The 23,431-nt window shown below is 42.4% G+C and overlaps 1 protein-coding gene across 1 annotated transcript; it reads left to right on the forward strand.

The window, feature by feature from the left end:
- The first annotated feature begins 431 nt into the window (after positions 1-431).
- Positions 432-13,169, forward strand: LOC137142659 (alpha-1,3-mannosyl-glycoprotein 4-beta-N-acetylglucosaminyltransferase C-like). Its single transcript, XM_067532092.1, has 4 exons — positions 432-508; positions 5,013-5,194; positions 8,139-8,286; positions 11,806-13,169. Exons 1-4 carry the CDS (start codon positions 487-489, stop codon positions 12,948-12,950), a joined length of 1,497 nt encoding a protein of 498 aa, XP_067388193.1. The 5' UTR covers positions 432-486; the 3' UTR covers positions 12,951-13,169.
- The last annotated feature ends 10,262 nt before the right edge of the window (positions 13,170-23,431 follow it).

The following is a 23,431-nucleotide window of genomic DNA, read 5'->3' on the forward strand; positions in this document are numbered from 1 at the left end:
TAGCAGTAAAAACCAAAGTGTGGCAGAGACTGCAGAAAGTAAAGGGAAAAGCAGCTAAGAAGCTGGATGAAATGAAGGTTTGGGATGTATAAGTAAAAATCATGCTAATAACCCAGATTTAGAAGTAGGAGGGGGAGGTATTCCTGCAATCAAGGGGGTGTGTGTGCTTCTAAGAGCTTAAAAAGCAGTGAGAACTTGACAAATTTATGTAGTTTTAGCTTGCTGAACTATTTCCAGAGATTTTTACCAGCTGTTATGATTCAGCCTCTTCCCCAAACACAGGCAAACTGAGTGGGCCTTGCTCTATTGGCCTTGTGAGTCCCATCCCACAAAGATATAAATTAAATCATAGGCCCTAAGCCTGAAATGAGTTATTATGGGCTCTAGTCTCTATGCGTAGAGCACCTTATATGATTGGGGCCATAAACAGTGTCTATCCATTTACAAGTGGAATTTATCCTTTTGCCAGTGAGTTTATTCTACAGAATGCAGCAAGAATTCTGTCAAGGTGAGTGTGTGTTTAGAAAACACAATGCAAAGCTAAGATCTTTCAAAAGACAAAAATTAAGAGATAAAGTTATAGGGAAAATATTACAGAAAATGAAACTAGAGACAAGCACAAACAAAAAGGAAAGAGTCTGGAGAGAGAGAGGAAAAATGGTCTCCAGATGGAAGGGAGGGGGAAGGATGTCAAAAGTCACAAGACATTTTCATTTTAATCCCAATTTCCCAAACACTGGCTGTTGTTCACAACATAAAATTGTTTGTATGTTACTGCCCAACTCCCAAAGCACTGGAACAAGCTGGGGAAGCGGCAGCAGGATTCCTTTTCAAGCATTAAATCAATGTGTTCCATCTGTCAAAATCCTGGAGAGCCAAATTCCAGAGTTTGAACTCAGCAGGAGCTGTGGGGGAAACTTGTACATTTAGAATCCAAGTTTGGCTGTCACCCTCTGGAAACTCTTTGGAGATGCTTCAGTCAAAACTCAGAAACCAGGAAGTTTTCACCCATCCCTTTCCCATTATATTTCTGGTGGTAGAGGATGTGAAAAGCCCTGTATAAAACTTTACTGCTGTCACTGATGAGCTCAGGCTCATGGGGGATGTCTCATAGTGGCCCTTGATAGCACTGATGGTCTTAGGGTTGTTGTTGTTGTTTGTTAGAAAGTTTCTAGCCTTTTTCCCTGGGCTGAAGAATAGAAAGTGCTGTGAAGTGCTAGGGCTGAAATGAATAAACCGCTGCAGCAGGAAACTTGTGAATGGGTGAGTGGAGTTGTAACATTCCTGACACACAAGCACGCATGCTATGAACCTAAAACAAGCTGGCTAAGTGTGAGGGATGACCCAAACAATCACCGTGCTAACCCTCTTCAAACTCCTCATGCCAGCTCTGTGCAGAGTGTTGTGATCATGGTGCATGGGACTCAGTTATGTTAGGGAAAGCTGGCCCACCAAAAAATGCTAAGGCTAGCTCTGCTTGGTGATATGTTCAGTCATGTCTGATGCTGGAGCTGAACTGGGGTCTGCACATTCAGGCCCCCATTAAGCAAAGCACTGAAGCATGTGCTTAAAATCCCTTTGATCCGTATGTGTTTTGTTGGATTGGAGCTTCATGGCTAAATTGTTCTTAGCCCTTGTACAAATGGGCAGAGGGGAAGGAAAGTGTGAGGATGCCCCTCAGTTCGTAATCCCAGCATGCTGTGGTTCCACAGTGTGCCTTGGACAAATCACAGCCTAGCTACTGCAATGTCCTTATTTCTAAACTGGAAGTAACTCTTGTCTATCTCACAGGAGTATTGGAAGGATTAATTAGTTAACGGTTGCACAGTTAATTGGAAATGTAAAGCCCTAATTAGTTGTGATTGTAAAGCTTTTGTTATTAGGGATTTTTGGTTAACAGGTGTGATAGCAGTGTGTTTTTCTGAGGCAGTGTGAGCTGATGGCGTGAAGTAGTGAGCATGTCAAACAGGTTTACAAGGTACAAATACTGTGGTGTCATGCTGTCTGGGAGTCCCTGGGCTATTACTGTGACTTCTGTTTGAGATCTGCCTTATAAAGAAATGATTCCAAAAAGCAGCTGCTGGGTTAGTTTCTGTCTCTCCTCTTTATTACGGTGCTGTGCTATGATGGTTTGTAGTAGTGGCACAAGACTACTGCGAAACTCAGCAGTTTTGGGTAATTTAACATTTCTTTGTTTTTGTGTTTTGTTTTTGCTTTGGTTTGCATGGGTCCTCCCCCTCCCCCCTCCTCCCCCCCCCCAGTGTTCTAGTCTCCTTTTCAAGTTTGAACAAATCTGCAAACTCAGCCCAAACCACCGAGTTCTTCCTGGTTAAACTCCAATACATTAATACTCTCCTTTCCCCGTGAGAAAACATCTCACCATTCTGTAGTCCAACATAGTTTAAGACTGAAATCCCCTCTCCACAAGCAATGTCTCTTACTGAAAATAACTGGCTCCCCATCTTCTGGAGGTCGGGATGCGGGTAGCTGTCCAGAAACCTTTAGCACCATATTGTTAATCCAGCCAGCAGGTCTCCCCCTACTCCTGCATGGGGGTGGATAGGTCACCTGGCTCACTCCCTGCATCCTGGGCCCCCTACTAAAGGAGAAGGTAGGAGAGTAGGGGTCTGACTGCTCTGCATGGAAAAGGAAGGTGCACTGAGAAGGCCAGATCTTTAGTAGGCAGGATACATTTCAGGGGGAGGAGAAAACCTGAAGTGTCTGTCAGCCGATGAGACTTGGGAGCAAGTCCTGGGCAGAAACTGCGACAGGGAGGGTCGGAGGCAGAGCGGCAATGGCGTGACAGGGACCTGACAGCACGCGCTCTTGCAGGGTGCGTGTCAGGGAGGTACATCCAGGCCCAGGGGCGGGAGGTTCCGTGGCAGTTGCAGGCAGCTAGTCGAGGGAAGAGACGTGTTGTCAGTTGGGTGCCGCCACGCCACGGCGCCGTGAAGGAAGCTGCTGCCAGGAGCCCCAAGAAAATGGGCTGCGCCTAACAACTGCCCTGTGCCCCCCACGGCCCGCTGCTCCGGCGGCCTGAGTCACCTCTGGAGAGTCCTGCTGGTGCCGGAACCTGGACAGCCCAGTACGCGCCTACGGACGGGAGCAGGGTAAAGGCAGACGAGGGAAGGACTGAAATCCCTCCCGGCACAGAAGCGGCGACCCATATCCCTCTCCGAGTCAGGTGGCTCTGAGCCACAACCCTGCCTCAGAGGTGGTGCAGGGGGTAGTTGTTCCACAGGAGGCCCAATGCCTCCCCAAACAGCTCCCAGTCCGCGGGGCGAGAGTGCACACCCTGCTACAGCTCCTCCAGCAGTGCTCCCCTCTACCCCTGCACCATCCTTGCAGCTGGCTAGCGGCGCTAGCTCCAAGGGCTGCTTGTAAAGCCCAGGGATTGCATGCACTTGTGGCTGGAGCCCGTGCAGGCGGAAAAGCACCCTCTGGCCCCTGTTGGCTTTTTAAACAAGAGGATTAACTTGACAGCCAGCTAAGTGTTAGTTAGTCTGAGCACTGCTGTCCTGAGGGACTAAGTGACACCGGAGCTTCAGGGCCAATCCAGTGTGTTAGGTAGGGGCTGATAAAACACTAGAGGAACATTTTGCCAGCTGCAAGGGATCCTATTTGTTGTGACCTTGACCCAGAGTTAAATGTGGCCTACCACTTTTCAGGGCACTGACTGTAACTTCCCCCTGGCAGTTCACATTCAGGAGGCCATGCTCCCAGTGGATTTCTGACCTCTCCCCGTACAGTGCAAACAGGGCATTACATTACTAGTCTTTAAGGCTGGGATTTTTCAGAGGTGGTTAGGTCGTTCTGGTTGGAAAATATTGAAATTTTTTATGGGGAAAAAAAAGCATAAAAATGTTAAAATTTTCCTTGGAAAAGTTTGATTTCCAGCAAAAAGTCAAAAACTGAAATAACTTGGTTAGGACATTATGGTGCCTCATGAGAGATTGGGTGCCTCATGCTCAGAGTCTCCTCTATAGGTTGGGCTACTTGGTTGGGTTACATTTCCCATGATCTTGCCTCATTCTGAAGGGAGTTGATTGCATCATAGGAGTTCCAGGTTGTGGTGCATCATGGGAATATGGTTTGGGTGAGGAGCCCAGCCCATGAAAAAGAATGGGGACATGAGGAAACTGAACTTCAAAACCCATGAGGTATGGTGGCAGACCATGTCAGATGAAATATTTCAGTTTTTGGATGTTTGTTGTGATGAAAAATAAAATTTTTCCACAGCAAGTAATCACTTCTCATATAAAGTTTTGTTTTGTCAAAATCCCATTTTCTATTCTAAACTTTGACAGAAAATTTTCAGTCAGCCCAACTCCTTATTGACTTTTCCATTATTGCCAAACCCAAGCACTGAAAAAAATCATACACCTCATTCCCTAATATCAGGGCTATTGCAATGGAGAAAGAGATTGACTGTAAGAATTGATGTGGAAAGGTTCAGTAGGGTTCTCAGACAGTGCTGTCTGTTAAATTCATGGGGTTCTCTCTGTCTGTAGCATTTCCCTTTTGCATGTCCCTGGAATCTACTGTTGCATAGACTTGGTAATATTCTTATAAAGGATCTTCCACAGAGCCCCAGTGGGAGGAACGATCCAAATCTACAGCTCTTCCACTTCCATGCCCCCCTCGGCGTGAACTGTTGGACCTAAGTTCCTCTGAGCTCAGAATCAGAGAGGACCATCCACACCTATGTGCAAAAATACAAATTCAGCCCTGGTGGATTCAACGGAGCTGCACCTGCTCACATCAGATTTGAATATGACCCATTGACTTTAGTGGAATTGCACTCACATATGTGAGAGCAGAATTGGGTCTTAATTTATTGTCAATATTTAGCTGTGTTAAAGGTAATGGCTTTGTGTACAAAGATAAAAAATAGGAATTTCATATGTACTAAAACAGCTAGGCATACACTGAATAATATCATGGAGTATGTACTAGACCATTGTTGTCTAGATTTTGGTTTCTTACCTAACTGACGTTGTTTGTATTTAAAGGAAGAAAAGAGACAATGAAAACCCGGAACTTACAAAAGGCACTAGCCTGGTACTGGAGAACCTTTCCAAGGTTATTTTTTCTCTTAGTGCTTTTCATCACATTGTTTGCCATTATTTGGAGTCAGAATAAAGAACAGCGTAACTGCTTAAAGGTGGGAAAGCCTGGATTAACGACATTTAACGTAGGTAACGAGAGGGATGATGTACAAATTTATTTCAAATAAGGTTATTTGTTATTGGTGGAATACATACATGAGTTGATAAAATCTCCCAAAAGAGGAGGCTCTAAACAGCTATTTCAGAAAAAAAATTGCATATAAATCTATTTAATGAAAAATGACACATTGTAAGCTTTTCAATGATGCAAACAGAACTTTTCAGCAATTAAAAAAAAATGCAGATCTTTAATGGCAGTAGTGACTTGTAATACTCGTGCTGAAAAACGCCCTTTCTACTGGCAAGAGAGCGTTGGCAGTGTTTTATAAGTATATTCATATCAGTGAAATTTGTCATAAAAGAACCCAGGCTAACTTTTTTCACCATTATTGCTTGAATACCAAAAAATAGGACTGAGTTTTCTGTTGGCTGACCAGTTCTGCGAAACCATGGTTCATATATTTTGGATCCTAAGCCCCTCCAGGCCTGATGCTGTGCAATGTCTTGGGAGCTGATCTGTACATGAGAGGGTCTGTGTGTCTGTGGAGGGATGGGGAATAGAGGAAAAATTAGGTTACTTACCAGTAATGAGGATTAATTAGCTAATGTTTGTAAAGCGCTTTGAAGATGAAAAGCACTATATGAGTGCTAAATGCTATTAAGTAATTGGAGTTCTTTGACTGACTGCAAGTTGATGGAATAACAGCAGTCCTTTTTTTCTCCTTTGTCTTGCTTTTGGTTGACTATTAATCTTATCTTGCTTTTGTTTGACTGTGTAGTGTTCACTGCCAACAGACACCTATCAGAGTGCCCACTCTAATTTGTATCTATCATAGAATCAGAAGTGCTGGTAGGGCTATGGGCACATTAAAGAGGGGTTTGCATTCAGGTCCACACTCCAAATATGGAACTTACTAGGTCAAAATGGTGCCCAGATATCAGGTTTGTATACGCTGTAAAAGAGTCCCCTGAGGCTTCTTGCCCAGATGGTGAGTTATTTACGTTGGCTGTCTTCAGCTCAGGCATCGGCTCCTTACAATGTGCAAGGGTCCTTTGCCCATTACAGGACTTCCTGCGGTCTTGTCTACACTAGCACTTATGCTGGCAAAACTTTAGTTGCTCTGGGGTGTGAAAAAACACCCCCCTCAGCGACATAAGTTTTGCCAGCATAAAAGCTTGTGTGGACAGCGCTATGTCAGCAGCTCTCCCACTGACATAGCTACCGCCGCTCATTTATGTGGTTTTATTATGTTGGCTACACAAGCACTTATGTCTGCAAAACTTATGTCGCTTAGGGGTGTGTTTTTTCACACCCCTGAGTAACTAAAGTTTTGCCAGTATAAGTGCTAGTGTAGACAAGGTAAGTGTCTCTGGCTTACCCTAGGAGTTTGCTGCACTCTTCATAGGGTTGGAATGAAGGATTCCAGGGCAGTAAATTTAAAATCAAACACCAGTAAAATAACAGAACTATCAAGAGCCAAAACTCACAAAACACCTTGAAGGGAATGGGAACCGTAAGCAATAAACAATGTGAGGTTATAAAAAACAAACCCACATTTATTTCAACAGAATTGTAAAACAAATGGGTGAAGGGAATGAGATAGATATAATCTGTTTGAATTTTATTAAAGCACTGAATACAGCTTCTCTCATAATCTATCCCAGAATTAATTCAAGTTGCCTTGGACATGAATTAATTCAAATTAGCTTGGATATAAACATTATCACATGGACTGAAAAATCACAGAAGTTCTCTAAACAAAGGATAATGATAGGCAGCAATGTACTGGAGTTGGGGGAGAGCGTTTAATGAAGTGATGCTGGGGCTGGTCATATCTTGTCTTATTTAACATCTTTGTTAATAATTTGAAAGAGAGAATAAACAGCAAATTGATAAAATTCCTAGCTATATTAAATTCAGCAGTGTTGCTGGGGCAAGAAATACAAAGAATGTTAAAGGGGTAAATAAGAAGAAAAAATATACTCTTGTGTTGTTGAAAACCTTGCCAATTTTGCCTAAATTAAATATAGTTACCTCAGTATCTGCATAATTCTCTTATATTTCCCTGTATTCACAATAGAAAATAACAAACACAGAGGTGAGCTACCTGTAAATCTTTAACTATCTGAGTCAATTGGCAGGTTTTATGTACTGCCCCAAAATGAGAATCATCTTGGAGAAGTGAGTTAATGCACTTGAGAAAAAATAATCCAAAACACAGGTGTTCTGTGGAGAGAAACCTGAAAAGCAATAATGCACAGACCAAGGGGTGATAGTGGACAGCAAATTGGATATGAGATTACAGTGTAGAAAACAGCAAAACATTGAATGCAAATTTGGTCTACATGTGCACAGTAGTCTTCTCTAGTAGTTACAGCAGAGGTTTAGAAGATAGGTCTCCTGGGTTTTATTCCTAGTACTGTCACTACTCTCTATGTGCTCTAGTTTGTCATGTAACTTCTCTGGACCCTCCATTTATTTATAGGCAAAATGCAGAGGAGTTTGAGGCTTAATTAGCTAATATTTGTTAAGTAGCCTGAAATTCTAGGATGCTTGTTGTTCTCTAAAGTAAGAATTCCAGTGGGGATTTTTGAGAAGTCGCATTTAATTTAAAGAAGAAAATAACCATCATCATAGAGAGCATAAAGCTTTTGCTAATACGTATTATTCCATTTCCATAAATACATGTGAGGAGAATGATTCTAACAGCACTTTTCTGTGTCCTGGTTTCCAGCATCACTGAAGCAAACTATATATTGTTCTTCTGTGACACTGTACTTTGCTAAAGTAAATAAATACATAAATAACAATAATAGTAATGTTCTTCACATATTGGAGCATTGGCAGATTGAGAAGTATGAAGCAGGCAAACATAACTTCCGAATGTACTGGAACAATACTGTATATATTGTATGCTATAGCTTGCATCAGTCTCAGATATTAGACAATAATAGTGTTTTATTTTTAAGGCCACAACTAGAGAGGAGGAGACTGCTGACTTGGAGGCTGCTGTTTGTGAGATACCACAAAATCAAAATTTTACTGTAAAAGAAAGCTTGATGGACCCTTTACCGATTCCATATGAATACCTCATAGGCTCTCGTCCTACTAGAAAAAGTGAGTGTTGATTGCAAGATGAACTCTTGACATCCACTTCAGCCCCTTGCTGTTGTATTCAGAACAAAAGTATTAACAGGATGAAGGCAAATTATCAAAATAACAAATGACCTTAAAAAGAAAGAGATCTGAATGAGAGGTGAAATCACCCAGGCTTCACTGAAACATCATGAGCTGCTGAAGAGGGAGAATTCCATTTCTGTTTGGTTCCAAAGAAACTCTGCCCACCAAATCTTTCCAGGAGTATAGCAACATTATAATGCTGGCCCCAATTCAAGGGATTTAATGACATGCTTAATTTTAAATATGTGATTAATCTCTTATTTCAGTTAGGAAAATGCTTAGTATTTTGCTGAATCAGGGTCATTATGCCATCAGACCAATGTGACATTGATTGATCATCCCTGAGGCAAAACACAATGTAAATTCTGGAGCTTCCCCTATAAATCAGAGCACAATTTGTCCTATTATTTCTAGCAGCTTCTGAAATTAATCCTTTTAAGGGTGTCAATACACCATGTTTGTTACTTTCCTCTTTTTTGTCTAAAACTACCAGTAAAAAAACGTGCATAGGGATAGCCAGTACCACTGGATGTAAGAGCACCTTGGCACAGTCAAGAAGCAGGTGTTGGTCCTGCAAGCAGCTCCACATGGCTGGAGCTCTATGTGTATGTAGTGCAAGTCAGGGCATGTCTAATGTCATAATTCTGAATTTCCTGACTTTTGCGTGATGTAAGTATCACACTTAATGTTGCATGAACATAATAGATTGCATTTTATATAACAAGGGTCTAATTCCATCACAAGTCCTAGCAGTATATATAAGAGCTCAGTATTAATAATTATTCTCCATGGTCTGTTCACTATTGGTGAAATTCACCTTGTTGCAGAGAGCCAGCATAAGGCCTATGTATTATTCAAGGCCCATGTAATTCTTCAAAAGAGAGTTAAACTAGGACTAGAATAATGCATAGCCTTTGTGCTCCTCTTCTACACCATGGTGAATTTCACAAAATGAGTATTACATGGATCTAATTTCCCCCTTTTGAGTTTTTCCCATTGGTGTTTTTATGATGATTTCTGGAGCATAGTTACCGATCACCTATTCTCTAAAGGTAAGTATTGCTGTCCATAGCCTCTATCATACAAACCTTACTCATGCAAGTAATCCCATTGAAACCAATGGAACTATGCACATGATTAATGGTAGCAGAACCAGACTCTATAGCTCACTCTTGGATAATAGAGCCTTCAGTTTGTGGCATTGAAAGTGCTCTAAATATCTACTGAATTCTAGTGCAAAATGAGTACATAGTGATTGAAAGAATGTGTGTGATGTGATAGCATGAAGAACATATTTATATGTAACATGGAATGTGAGAGCGGGTTCAGCTCATTCTACGTTTGCAAGCCTGGATTAACCAACGTGCACTCTCACAAGTCCCCCAACCAGGTCTGGGCCTAGGGTTGCCTCCTGGCCAGTTTTTATCCAGGCTGGATGTGCTATTTTCGTTTTCACTTGTCACTTACAAGTAACAAAACCCCCAGCTCATTGCAGCTGGCAACTGTTGCTACGCACAGAGATAGGGCCACCAGTGGCTGCTTCCATTATGGCATTCAGGTCACATAGCTACTGGCATAGCACCAGGGTCCCACTCCACGGGTTGGGCCCTTAACCTGCCAATGTGGCACCTGAGGCCTACTGCTCCTCTCAGTGCTGGCCAGCAGAATGTACCCAAGGTTTACCAGCAGGGGTTGAGGGTGGGGGAAGCCAGGATTCCTGTGAGGGGATGGTTGGAGCACTCCCTGGGGTGGCTTCTGGGAAAAGGTGGGTGTAGGGACTCATAAACCAGGGGGCTCTGGCTAGTGAGGAGCTGGGACAGTGACTAGTTTTTCTGTCTCTTGGAGGTGATGACAGCCTTATCTGGACTTTGACCAGGTTTGGCCCTGGTGCCCCTGAGGATGTGGGCCAAATGTCAGGGAGTGTCACAGTGGGTTACAGCACTGCTCGGGTTTGGTACCCTAGGCAGCTGGGCCTCTTCTCAATGCTCTACTAGATGGCCATGGTGTAAGAGAAGGGGAGGGTGGTGTCTGGGAGGGGGTCAGGTCCCTTTTTGTGGTTCAGCTCATTCTTGACTGTTCTGCCTCCTTGCTGGTACTGGTGGCATGAGCCATCAGAGTCAGTGTCCTCTTTGGGGTACTGGTAGCTGGCCACAAAGTCCACCCTTCTCCTTAGGGGGAAAAGAACCAGCTTTCTTGCTCATTTGGCTGCCCAATTGCCCCAGGGTCTCAGAGGCAGTCTCCTATTTGCATTGATTCAGACAAGCTTTCCAGGGCCAGCCGAGACTGCCACTTCCCTTTGGAGCTGGTAAAGTTCCTCTCTTAGTCCTGCCTGTTTTTCAAAAGGCAGCAAAGCATCTTTGGCTCAGGTATCCAATGCACTCTTTTCTGATTTGTATGGGCTCCAGCAAAGTTCTGCTTTTGGCAAGAACCCTTCCCCCTGTAGCTTCAGAGCCAGCTGGGCATGGTTGAGTTCATTTGTAAGTCAGTTTCATAAAGCACACATCCTATTTAGCAAATGCTTCCCAGAATAAAAGGAGAGAGAAAAAGCGGGTTTTTAAAAAACATCAAATTGCCCATTAGTATATGTAAACTAAATATTCTTGCTCTATTCATATTAAACATATTTCATATTAGATTTTTAAAAAAGTTTTCTACAATCTTTCCCTGTTGGCTTAGAATAATGATCTTATCTGGAGATTTGGGGAAAATTGTGGTGGCCAGATCTGATCTCTCAGGGAAAGGTGGATAAGTTGTTATTCCTTAGGCCCAGTTAAGTGAAAAAAACAATGCTAAATCCTATGGTGACCTGAGGTTCTGAAAACTACTTTTTTGTCAACACTAAAAGGAAGAAACCAAATCTCATTGCAAATCTACCATGTTATTTGGACTTGGCTGGCACAGGCATTAATTTTAGTACCAGGGAACTGAGTTCAAACTTATCTGCATGTTCATCCCAGACTAGAAACTGAATCCATGGTCCTACACCGAAATAAATTGGTGTAAGATGGAAATCATTGTAATAAAGGGCACTTTCTCCCTGATTCTCAGATGTCTGTCTCTCTCTCTCTCTATATATATATACACATGTTTACATTTGTAATTACTAGTGTCTTAAGACACTGCTCAGCTCACTGCTTACAGATTATGCAGTTAAACAGATAATTAATAAATGGAGATGTTCTTATATTTACAGACTGTATATCACATGCTCTGTCTAGTTTAAGGAAGGTGTGTATGTGTATGTATGTAATTTCCATAGTGCACAGGGCCCCAAAATTCTTTAATTTGGCCCTGCTTGTTTTACTGAGCAATTGGAACTACTATGGGAAAGCACAGGACCAAACCAGCAAAACTATAATTTCACAAGACTCTGCCGCTAGTTCACTAGAGCAGGAACAGTTCATAGAAGGGAAAAAAAAGAGATCATATAAATTATTTCTGTTTTTACCTTTGTAGGATACTTGTCAATTGGGATTTCCTCCATCCACCGGAAGAATAAAAACTATCTAATGAGGACAATTGACTCCATTTTTAGTCAGTCCAGCCCAGAGGAGTTAAAAGAGATATTCTTAGTTGTCTATCTAGCAAATAATGATTCAACTCTAAATAAGCAAACAGCTAAGGAGATTAAAGATGGGTTTAGTTCACATATTGGTGAAGGAAACCTTCTTGTTATATGCAGCTCTCTATCCAGTTACCCTTCTTTACAAGGTCTGCAAAGAAACTTCTTGGATAAAGATGAAAGTGTCCAGCGCAGGTCAAAACAGAATGTGGACTATGCTTTTTTAGTTAACTTTTGTGCCAGCCTCTCACATTATTATTTGATGTTGGAAGATGATGTGGTTTGTGCCAATGGTTTCTTTTCCATAATACAACAATTTATACATGAAAGGATGGAACCTTGGGCCACGGTAGCCTTTTCAACACTGGGCTACATAGGGAAACTCTATCACAACGAAGATCTTCCCAAACTGGCACGATTCCTGTTGCTGTTCTATGACACGATGCCTTGTGACTGGCTCTTCGAACTTTTCCACCAATCCAAAGCTCAGAAAGCAATCATTACCTTCAGACCTTCTCTTTTTCAGCACATTGGCAGAATTTCATCTTTTCACAATATGGAAAATATATTCAAGGATCCAGAGTTCCAAGAAGATGTTGGGGATTTTGGAGACTTCCCTGCTGCCTCCTGTTACACAGACATACCTGTCTTTGATGACTATGTGCCTGAGGAAGTTTGTCCACCTGGCAAAGGTTTCTTCTGGGGAAGGAATGTAACATCAGGGAACTCCTTTACTATTGTTTTTGAAACACCTATCATTCTCCAGAAGATTCAGATTTATACAGGATCAGCTGAATACAAACGGGACATTCTGTATTCAGGTTACGTGGAACTGGGCAAAATGAAAATAAAGGAAAGTGATAGTGCAACATGCAGGATTTTCAGAAGAGCAGGAGATTTTCGCAATGGAAAATTTGAAGTGGACAACTTTGATCAAGTTATGGAGGAGCAGATTCACTGCCTTCGAATACAGGTAACGGTCACACAAAAGGAATGGCTGATAATAAGGAAAATAAATATTTGGGTCAAAAAAAGTTAATGGGTTAAAACTCAGATTCTGTTTGCCACTTATGTTTCAAAATGGGAAGAAAATCCATATTACACATCACCGTGTACAAATCCCTGGATTTACTACTCACTCTGTAACAAAAGCAACTTTGTCATTGTTTAATGAAAAACAAAGCCAGATTTGGGAGGCATTTTTAGTTGAAAAAAACAAAATAAAACTCTTATACAGTACATTAAACTTTCTCCCACAATGCAATTGTCTATGAAAGCTCATTGGTAATAGAACTTGCATGGCCACTCTTTAAGTAGGATCTATCACCTTTGTGGTAGTCATGAACCCTTAGGGTTAGATTTAGGTGCGTATCTGCGTAAATCTAGGTTCTCTGCTCAGCTGTTGCCTAATCCTGTACATGTCTCTCAAAAATGGAATGTAATAAGGAGCTCTAGTAGGCAAACTTCTGCTTAGTTCCAAAACGTATATGTTTTGTTTAGATATAATTACTGACTCGTCAACATTCAGACATCCACTCATTCCCACATATTCTCATAACAATGAGTTCATTAAGGAGTGGGAGCAGAGTCTAGGACAAATGGATAACCTTACCCTAATAACCTTTGGCCTACAAGCCAGAAAACTGCTTCCAACATCTCTTAGAAATGCTCGTTTTTATGAAACATTTGGCCAACTAAAGTTACTCAGGCATAAATCCAAATAGGACATATGTTCCATACGCTATATCTACACAGGAAGTCACAGTCCCTGCACCAAAAAGCTTGCATTCTATCCATATCTATCACCTTTTTTATGTTGGGAGAGGGGAAGAGGGTGTGCATATGAATTTATCTCAATGGAAATGCAACACAACTGTAATGACATTTTTCCCCACCCTTATTTTTTTTGTATTTTGTGTTGTATGATTGTACAGTAGAGGGCAGCAAAGCTTCATTAGCCGGCCTTTACAAACTGACATTTTTTCTAGTAATGCTGACAATTTCAACATGCCATTTACTTATATGTGCTCACTGCTCAAACGCTACCTAAAATACATGTAAAATCAAGCTCAGGGGGAAAATAAAAGCATTTGTTGCTTTAATAAAGTAGCTACTGTTAACATTGGTGCTGTTCTATTTAACTGGTGATGTTATATTTATATCCTTTGAATCGGTTTACTAAATAGAATACATCAACTTTCCATACTGGTAAAAATCTAGCTGAGTAAACTCATGATTCATAGGTGTGATAGGTACAAAAATTTTAATTAATGGTTGACATCACACCCACAAATTGGAAACCAAAGGAAGCAATCCACCTCAGTGCCTGGGAAGAAGTGAAAACTGTAAACTGCTCTTTTGCAGTCCCATTGACTAACCCAGTGAGGGACATTAATGGACTCGGGTGGTGTTCTGTTCATTTCTTGGTGAGTACAAGGACGGCATCAATGACACAATGCTCTAAAGATGAGGAAATGTAGACATTACTAGAACCAAGAGGTCAGATGGACAGCTACAGCAAAGAGCTATTGAAGTGCCACTCGAGCTGTTGGCAGGGAGCAGTTTACCCAGGGCTGCACCAGTTTTAACTTTTACTCTTTATTAAAGAGCACAAAACAAATGTCAAGCCTTCAACAGCATCCAGGTTAGCAACTCCATACAAGGTGACAGCTAAAAGCAATACAGCCAGAGAGAGCTGCTACTGAAAGCCACAGCCACAAAAATGTTGAAGGAATCTGGAATTTCAGCCAAAGGAGAGAGAGTGTGTAGAAAGAAAGAGAATGATCTACATTGAGCACCCCCATGATAACCACTAATATCAAAAAGAATAGTGTCAGGGTCTAACTTTGTGGGACTCTACATACCAGATCTCCACGGGGAGGAGCAGCTGGTGCCCATCATAACTCTTATAGACCTGTGGAAAGGATTAAATGCCACCAGTTTAAAGAAATCCCATCAGTGTAAGGGGGGAGGGGGAGGGAAGGTCACAAATACCTTTTGGTTGATGGTGTCAACAGTGTTTGATTGATAGAAGAGAATCAGCACTGATTCTCCCATTCTGTCCATCAAGATAAGGAGGTCACCAAGGTTGTCTTGGTGCCATGAACTTGCCTGAAGCTACAGTGGGAGATAATCAGTGATGGTCAGATGCAGTTGGAGCTGTTTCACTATCATGTACAATGTTTGGGCATATTTAGGCAAATAAATATATTTTCAATACACTGACAAAATTAAAATGTTACCGCTATGCTTTATAGAGCTAAAAGACGAAAGGGCTTGGTTCGAAGCCAATGGAATGATGCTCATTGCTTTAAATGGGCTTTGGATCAGGTTCAATGAGAAGAAGCTAGCATTTACAATTCTGGAAGTGGCATAACTCATTCTGATTGGGACAGTATTAGAAACCAAATTTTTACTTCATAGTTTTAACCCATAGTGTCCTTGAGTAAACCCATGCTTAGGTCTCATGGGATATGTCTATACTGCAGTTGGGAGCGAGCTTCCTAGCCTGGGTAGCCAGATTTGGACTACTGAGGCTCATGCTAGCATGTTAAAAATAGCAGTATGGCTACTGAGGTAAGTTGGCTCAAGCCCACCTGACCTCCTGGAATGAGCTTGGGTGGCTAGCCTGAGTCTTTGCCTGAGCCACAGCATCCACCGTTATTTTTAGCCTGATAGCTTGAGCCCCACTAGTCTGAGTCTGGCTACCCCGAGCTAGGAAGCTTGCTCCCAGTTTCACTGTAAAGATACCCAAAGATGAGAGATGGAAATTAAGGTAATACCCTTTCCCCCTCCATTGCTGAACCTCTCCCCCGGTCTTTCCCCTTCCTTGCGAGAATGTCTTCCCCTCAGCTCTAGCCCTTTTGTGGCCATCCCTAAATCACATACATAGAGCTCCCCTCTGCTGAGCAGGGAGTGAACCTCTCATTCCCTGAATGCCTTATATTCCTCACTGCACTTCCCCTTCAGCAGAAAGCTGCATTGGGTTCCAGAACAATTCTGTTCCTCCCATAGCTGACTCTGAGCTGCCTACCCTCTGCTACATCCTAAGAAGAGGCAAACTTCTTACTTTTAGACAGGTTCAGAGAGGAGGGGAGCTTCCCAGCATGGAAAGGCAATGTGGAACAGGAGTCCTGCCCTGCCCTCCTCTCCCACTTGAAGCTCAATTCACAAAGGGACTTAGACACCTAACTGACACTTTAGGCACTAACACCCAACATTTAGTTGCCACTGACATTCACAAAACTACTAGTCTGCTTCTGCCTAACACTGTAAGTGCCTAAATCTCCATAGCACCAGTTCCCCTAACAGGCATGTGCAAAGCCACCGATGTCTTAATGCCGCCACACAGCTAACAAGCTGCTTGGAGTCTTGCTCACATCTAAGCCCTGGTGGGATTCTCAGACTAGGTGTTCTCCTGCCTATGGCTCCAGTATGGTCTGATCTGGGTAGTGTGCTCTGAACACAACTAAGACAGCTGGGGGGAAGAAGGGAGCGAGCAGCGCAGGTATTATTGGGGTTGGCTGTGTGGTGAATGTATACTTCCCAGAATACCCAATAGTGCAGTAGTTATAGCACTCAGCTGCAATGTAAGTGATCCAGGTTTGAATTCCCCCTCTGCCTGATTTAGATTAAAGAGCTGAACTTGATGTGCCAACATCCTAGCTGAATACCCTAACCACTGAGCTACAGAGTCAATCTCTCTCTTGCCCAATAAATAGGTAATTTTTTATACAAAGTGGAACAGTTTCAACAGGAAAGAGACCCCAGTCCAGAGCGCCCTGTAACCCAGTGGTTAGGGGACTTACCTGAAATTTCCAGTTTTTGGTCCCTGCTCCAAATCTGGCTGACCTAGGTCTTGTACATCCCAGCTGATTGACCTAAGCAGTAGGCATGCATGTATGTGATTTTTACAGAAGAAAAGGCTGATCTAGCATAGGTGCCTAACTCCAGGAGACGGTCATGGCTGAGAATCCAAGCAAGGCAGCCATCTTCCTCTAACCTGCCAGTCAGGTATCCAAAGGTCAGATAAATAACTTTGTAGATTTAGTCCCCAATGCCCACCCTTTTCCTCACCTGCCTCCTCACTCAGCCGGCTGGCTTCTATGAATCCCCTTTTTAGGTGCCTAACTCTGACCATATAATGTATGGCGAGCTTAAACACCTAACTTGGGGCTGTGAATTCCATTGGGCACCAAGAAACCTAGGAGTTGGGCCCTGTAATGCTGAGCACTGCAACATGCAAGTCCCTTTTGTGAATATAGCCTTTGGTCACCAACCATTCCTTCTTCTTGCCACGCTGCTCACAGAAAGTGAACAGTCCTGAAGGTTCTCAAGTCTGGCCACTGCTCTACAGATTACCCCACACTGTACCAACATGATCTGCATACACCCCACAGCTGGAAAATATTTCTGACCAAGTAATGAGCTCAAAATTAAGTCTGCCGAAAGCTGACTTCACAGGTGCTTTGCAGGCCCCAAATTGCTTCAACTGAACACAGATGAACATGGTTTCAAAACCTTGCTTGTGGCCATGGTGCACTAAGCATGCCATTCCAACAGCTATGGAAGCTTGAGATTTCAAGACACAAGGCTACAGAATTGCTTACCCCACAAAGGGTAGTTTTTGCAAGTACTCTTGATGGTAAGTGGCATAGAAGAAACTATAAACTAAATATTTATCACCTAGTTTTTTGAAACGGTTCTCCCCTGACCATTCATTATAGTGCTTTCTAGCAAACGGAATAAAACTCCTCATCTTCCATATCCTTAGTGTTCATGATGGCAAACAGAGCTTTACCTATGTGACACACACTGAGTGGGAGTCCTGTTCATGAAACCCCTTTCACCATTTTGAGAATTCACCCCCAAACCTTTGAGGAAAACCTGTCAAATGGACATTACAAATGCTTTTCTCTCCCCCTCCCCGATAATTTATTTTCTCCTAGATGGCATGTCAGCTGATTGGATACTGACAAGTCAATGAATATTGAGTGCGGGTAGGTCTGGGTCTGAGGTGGTCTGTCTGTGGAGTAGTCATTACCAACACTCCAGAAAGAGGACTTGTTAACTAACCAGATTGATGACTAGGGGACAGGATTTTAAACATGACAGTCCTTTTCTAAGCTGAATGCTAAGTTATGTTCAGTGTGTTAGTTACTGTGTCATAACAATGTCAGTTCCCTGGTGGCTGCAATGTGATTTTTCAGGTGAATTTCTCAGCTGAATGCAAACTGAACACTGGTTTCTATTAGACTCAGGTTCCAGGTCTCGGTCCTTAGTGCTCAATAGCATAGATCCTCGATACCTAAAAGATCACCTAAAGCTCCTGAAAGAAGAGCATGGTTGGCAATTTTACTTCTCAAGCACAATGGAACTTTCTAGCATCAGGGTAAAGCATGGCTGTGCAGGAAACAGAAGCAGGTCCAACCTTGTGGAATGAAGTCCCACAGAAATGAAGGACCATGTGATGGGACAAACCCCACACTGGAGAGCAAGGGGTTAAGGAACAGCTCTGGTCTCACGTGATCCCTCCAACCCACAAGCAGGAGGTGGGCTTACCAGGAGAAAGAGAGCAGCACACATGGAGGTAGGCAATGGAAGGGAGCAGACTGCTGTGGTGCTTTTGGAGGGGAGTGCTTAGAGCTTGTTGACTGAGGCTTGACAAGGCAGACCTGAGCAAATCTACAATGGAGCATCAGGTGACTGATTGTGCAGGTCAGAGATTATTTGAGATTCTTTGATATACTCTGTGGGAAGAGGGAGCCTTGAGTAGGAAGTGGTCTGGGGGTGGATGCTTACCAGTCCAAGGTGCAGGGTGTAGCTACCCACCAATGGGCCCTGGACTGGAGCCTGGTGGAAAGGGTGGGCCTGGGCTCCCTTACACATTCCAAGCAGATATGACAACAACAGGAGCCTTCACCCTGGGGGAGAACCCAGCTGGGGAAGATGCTGACTGTTCAAGGACCCAAACCACCAAGTCACCATATTAAAGGGAAGGACAGGAAACCTTTGGCTGGGGGCGAGGGGAGGACAGGACTGTATTTTCAATGAGGAGGTGAGCTGTCATACCCTGACTGACCTCTAGGTGGCATTGTTGGTGGTCATTCACTTTCTACAGACTGTCTCAAATCTCACCTACCTTCTACTTCAAATGCAAGGTGTCTTTTTTGACCTGCCATCCCTAATATATACATATGTATAGAGAGATAGATTTTTAAATTCTACCAGGCCTATGCTGCACACAAAATTTCCCTCCTGGGGAGAGGAATAGAGAAAATGAACCACATGCGACAGACACTAGTCACATCACTTAATCCACAAGTGGAAGGTGCTGAAATGCTACAGTGATGAGAGCAGTACAAGAACCCGATTAGAGCAGAGACATTTCAATGAGGTTTGAAAACCAAGGTCTCAATAGCCAGCATGGACTGAAGAAGATAGAGGCTTTGGCCTGTGTGGCTCTCTGTACATCTCTGGTCAAGAGAAGAAAAAGGAGGGAATGTACAGGAAAAAGTGACTGGATCATCCCTAGGAGAAGTGGCCACAGCTAGAGCTTTCTTGTCTAGTTTTAGCCTGGAATAGAAGTTTACCTTACGATTTATGGTGGTTGCAGTGTGTCTATTATTAGGATGCCAAAAGCTGAAGTAGGTGTTGAAAACATCCTCATTCAGATTCCATTCGTCTTAGCAAAATATTAAACCTCAGATTGTGTAAAACTTCATTTTAAATGTATTTATCCAGATCTGATATATTGCTACACTGCTTACAGTGACCCTAGCTTATCAAAAATCCTCTCTGGGCCTAAAGTCTGTAAGGTGCCAAGCACTGACAACTCCCACTGAAATCAGCCAGAGCACTCAACACTTCACAGTAGCACTCTACTCCTTACAGGATCAAGTCTTTCACTGACCGACACATGCAGTAATCACACAGGCAGACTACATGAAGGTGGATGCTTTATCCATGGATTGTCCTTGAAGCATTTCCAGAGGAAACAGCTTTACTTCTTAAAGGGTTTTGAACTTAATTTGTTGAGGAGGGGAAAGGAGAGGAGAGGAGAGAAGAGAAGAGGAGTTCCTCTGTCTTAAGCTAGTTTCTTGCCTTCTGCTGTGCTTGTTCCTCAGTCACATTGAGCCAGTTACTAAACCTTACCCTTCTCACACTGTTCACGTGATTTCCAGTTTCTGCAGCCTCCTAATCAAGCAAAACTACCATTGATCTTAACAGGTATTTTGTGCCAGTAAGAGCTGAAGAAGAGTGGCAGGGATAGAAATTCACATACAAGAACCTATTTTTTTTGTAAATCACCTCCAAGCATGGAGAAATTTTGATTCTGAAGGGCAAATTTTAAAATCAAAGTAACACACCTATATCCTATTTGTTAATGGGAGCTATACCCGTAACTTGCTCAGCGCTTTGAAAATGTTTCCCTTAATATAGGAAGACAGAAGCTAGATTAAAAGCATGTGAGTCTCTTGCTGAATGCCAGAGGCTCTGGAAACCCTGTGCTTGGTGGTTGGTAAAATTCTCTCCTTTCCAAAGAATTTTCCTGTGCTCTGACTGAAAAAGGAAAGAAAAAGAGAGCAAAGTAATGCTAGTGGGATTTTGAATCACCCCTTAGTTCCACTGTACATTTCTAGTCATTCTATATACTGATTACACAGCACTCTCCTGATCACACAAAACCCTGCTTTCAACCAGAACCAGCCTGATGTTTTAACACACCTTCGCTGCCTGCTGAACTGCTATAGTCCATCATACATTGAAAACCACACTGGAGCATTACCCATGGGAATGTAGCCACTAAAAGGTGGCAATCCTGAAGGAATAATCACAGCTATCACTGCCTCATCAGCAATGGGTTGACACTATCTTGTCATAACTGGGAGTGATGCTTCCTGGGGAATAACATTCAAGATGGTGGCAGCCATTTTTTTAAAAGCAAAAGGATGGTCTTGTGGTTAAAGCCCTAGTCTGGGGTTCAAGCCAGTCTGGGATTGGGTCCCAGCCTGGCCATGGACTTTCTATGCAGCCTTTGGCAGGTCCTTTAGGGGGAGATTTTTAAAGTAAAAAATGAGATTTTAAAAGCCCAATTGCCTTTCAAGAGTATTTGTGTGCTTAAATGCCTTGTGTGCCTATGAAAATCTTCCTCCTTAATTTTTGTGCCTCAGCTCCCCATCTGTAAAATGGGATAATACTAGTTTTCTCCTACCTTTTGTTTAAGTTAATAAACTCTTCTGGACTGAAGCTGTTCTTTACTATATGGTTATGTAGTGCCTAGCACAATGAGACCCTGATCTTCCTTGGCCCTGCTAGGCTCTTCTAAAATAAAAATACAATAATAATTAACCTACCTGCAGGTCTTCAGCACCACCATCTGTAAATCACATTCAGCCCACCTCCCTTTTTATGGCAAATGCTACATATTAGAAAAAGTTGGGCTGCATTACTCAATATAATTGGCACTAACAATATTTTATTTGAGACTTTAGGAAGCTGCTGCATGGGTTTAAAAGTTTTCACTTAATATACTTGTTTACAGTCAGCCAAACCCCACATCATGCAGAACACCGGCAACTGCCACTGAATCCAATGAGAGTTTTGTAGATATCTATATCAAGATTTGATACCATGCCCATTACTTTACTACTTAGGGCCAAATTGCACTAAGACTGCACCTCTCAGTATGTGATCCAATGTATTTAAGAATATCACTGGCAAATATCCCTGATCACAGGATCTGTTTCCTTTTAGCCAGAAGGCTTTATGCAACTAATGTGGGCTGAAAGCAGAATAACTATGTATTCTTCTGAATAATTGAATGATCAAACTTGAACTTCTCCTAGGGTTGAGGATTCTGCTATATAGCTCTGAGCACCTGTAGCTCCAATTGAGGCCTATGGTGGGGGCTCGAAATCTCTTTGGATCAAGCCTTTCAAAAGGTAATCTATCTATGTTTTTAATAAGGGCCTTGTTTTTCTTCTGATGATGATGTCCCACAGTTTTTGTTTGTTCCTCCTGCAAGACGGATAGCCATGGGCTCTCACTCCTGTCCCACAGCTCCTCTTGTTTAAACTTCTGTTTTCCTCCTCCTTTCTGATTTTGTCCAGTTTCCTTTCCCTGGGAGAGTCCTATTGTTTTGCTCTCTCCCTTGGTTGCCTCTTTCCTTACACACTGATTGGAAGAGGGAGAGTTCACTACTGGCTCTCTGGGGCGGGGCCATGTGCTCTCACAGCCAAGTTATGTCACAGACACACAAAGCTTGGGCCAATGGAGCTGCTTTCTGAGACTGTTGCACTCCATGCAGCAGCTGCACTTGTGGTCAGGTGCATCGGGAACAGTAGATTTCAAGAAGGTGCCTGCCGTGTTACAAACAGTAGTTCATTTGCAGTGGAGATGCAAGTGGAATTGGGATTGTGTAGCTTTCCTATCCAAGCTGCTACTCCCTCTTCTGCCCTGTGGGGGAGTATGGTGCTCACTGTTGACAAATATTATCATAAAGTATTAATGATCTCCATACAGCTATTGTGGAGATGTGGGAAGAGTCGTCCTGAATTGGAGGGGGGGTGAAAAAGCCAAAATGCAAAAAAGGGATTGGAGACAATAAATTTTATAATAAAATCAGCTTGGTCTTGTTGGGCAGGATCTTCTCAAAGCCTCTCCCCTAAGCTTTAAAAATCTGTATTTAAGCATATTTTGAATAAAGAAATATCTTAAGTTATTGATACATATTTTGATTGTCATGAAGTAAAGGTCCACACTATGGAATAGTGTTAGCCAATAACGTGGCTGCATGGTTAATTGAACCAGAAAGTAAGTCCTAGATTTTAAAGCCAATTTTATTATAATAAAAGAGTTCAAATTAGGTTGCCTCTCAAACAAACAAGGAATTTTCAATTTCAAAAAGCTCCATGAAGTCACTAGGGCTATGTTAATTTATACCTGCTGAGGATTTAGCCTGAATCATTCTAATAGAAATACAGTAGGAGAGAGCAACACAAATAAGCAGATTTTTTTTTATACAGACCAGAGGCCCAAAGTCAGCAAGAACATATCAAATCATATATATAATATATATATGCGCTAATTATACCAATATAAGTCAAGCATTTACCATATGCAAAACTGATGTATTGCATTATAGCTTTAACCTTTTTCATTGGTAAATATTAAATCGTTAAAAAATTATAACGGTCCAGTGAAGAAGCAGAAAACACTGTGAAATGTGGTTTGCTGCTGTTAGTTATCCAACTGAATAGCTTCTTTTTTGAAAATTTAACACACAAGTGAGTCATTACCACATAATTTCAAAAACAGGAAAAAATACAGTAGAGGGGCTGTGGAAGGCATTAGTAGCTGCAAGCAGAATGTAAGTCTACTCCCACTCTAGAAATGCCATACAGTCTCCCTGAGGATTGTTTACAAAGTAACTTAAAGGAGAAGATCTTTTAAATAACAAGAGCCCACTGAACCGCAGTGGGCTGATGTGGGCTGATGATGGATGGAGTATCATTCTTT

The sequence above is a fragment of the Emydura macquarii genome, unplaced genomic scaffold, assembly GCF_026122565.2.
Source record: "Emydura macquarii macquarii isolate MOO-44397 ecotype Brisbane River unplaced genomic scaffold, CSIRO-AGI_Emac_v2 contig_3240, whole genome shotgun sequence".
Lineage (NCBI taxonomy): Eukaryota > Metazoa > Chordata > Testudines > Chelidae > Emydura > Emydura macquarii.

Bases quoted from the DNA above. Each gene is read 5' to 3' on its own strand.
- LOC137142659 (XM_067532092.1), top strand. From the start codon at position 487: ATGCAGCAAGAATTCTGTCAAG. The intron at 509-5,012 runs GTGAGTGTGTGT...TTGTATTTAAAG, and splicing joins GCAGCAAGAATTCTGTCAAG to GAAGAAAAGAGACAATGAAA. The intron at 5,195-8,138 runs GTAGGTAACGAG...TTTATTTTTAAG, and splicing joins CTGGATTAACGACATTTAAC to GCCACAACTAGAGAGGAGGA.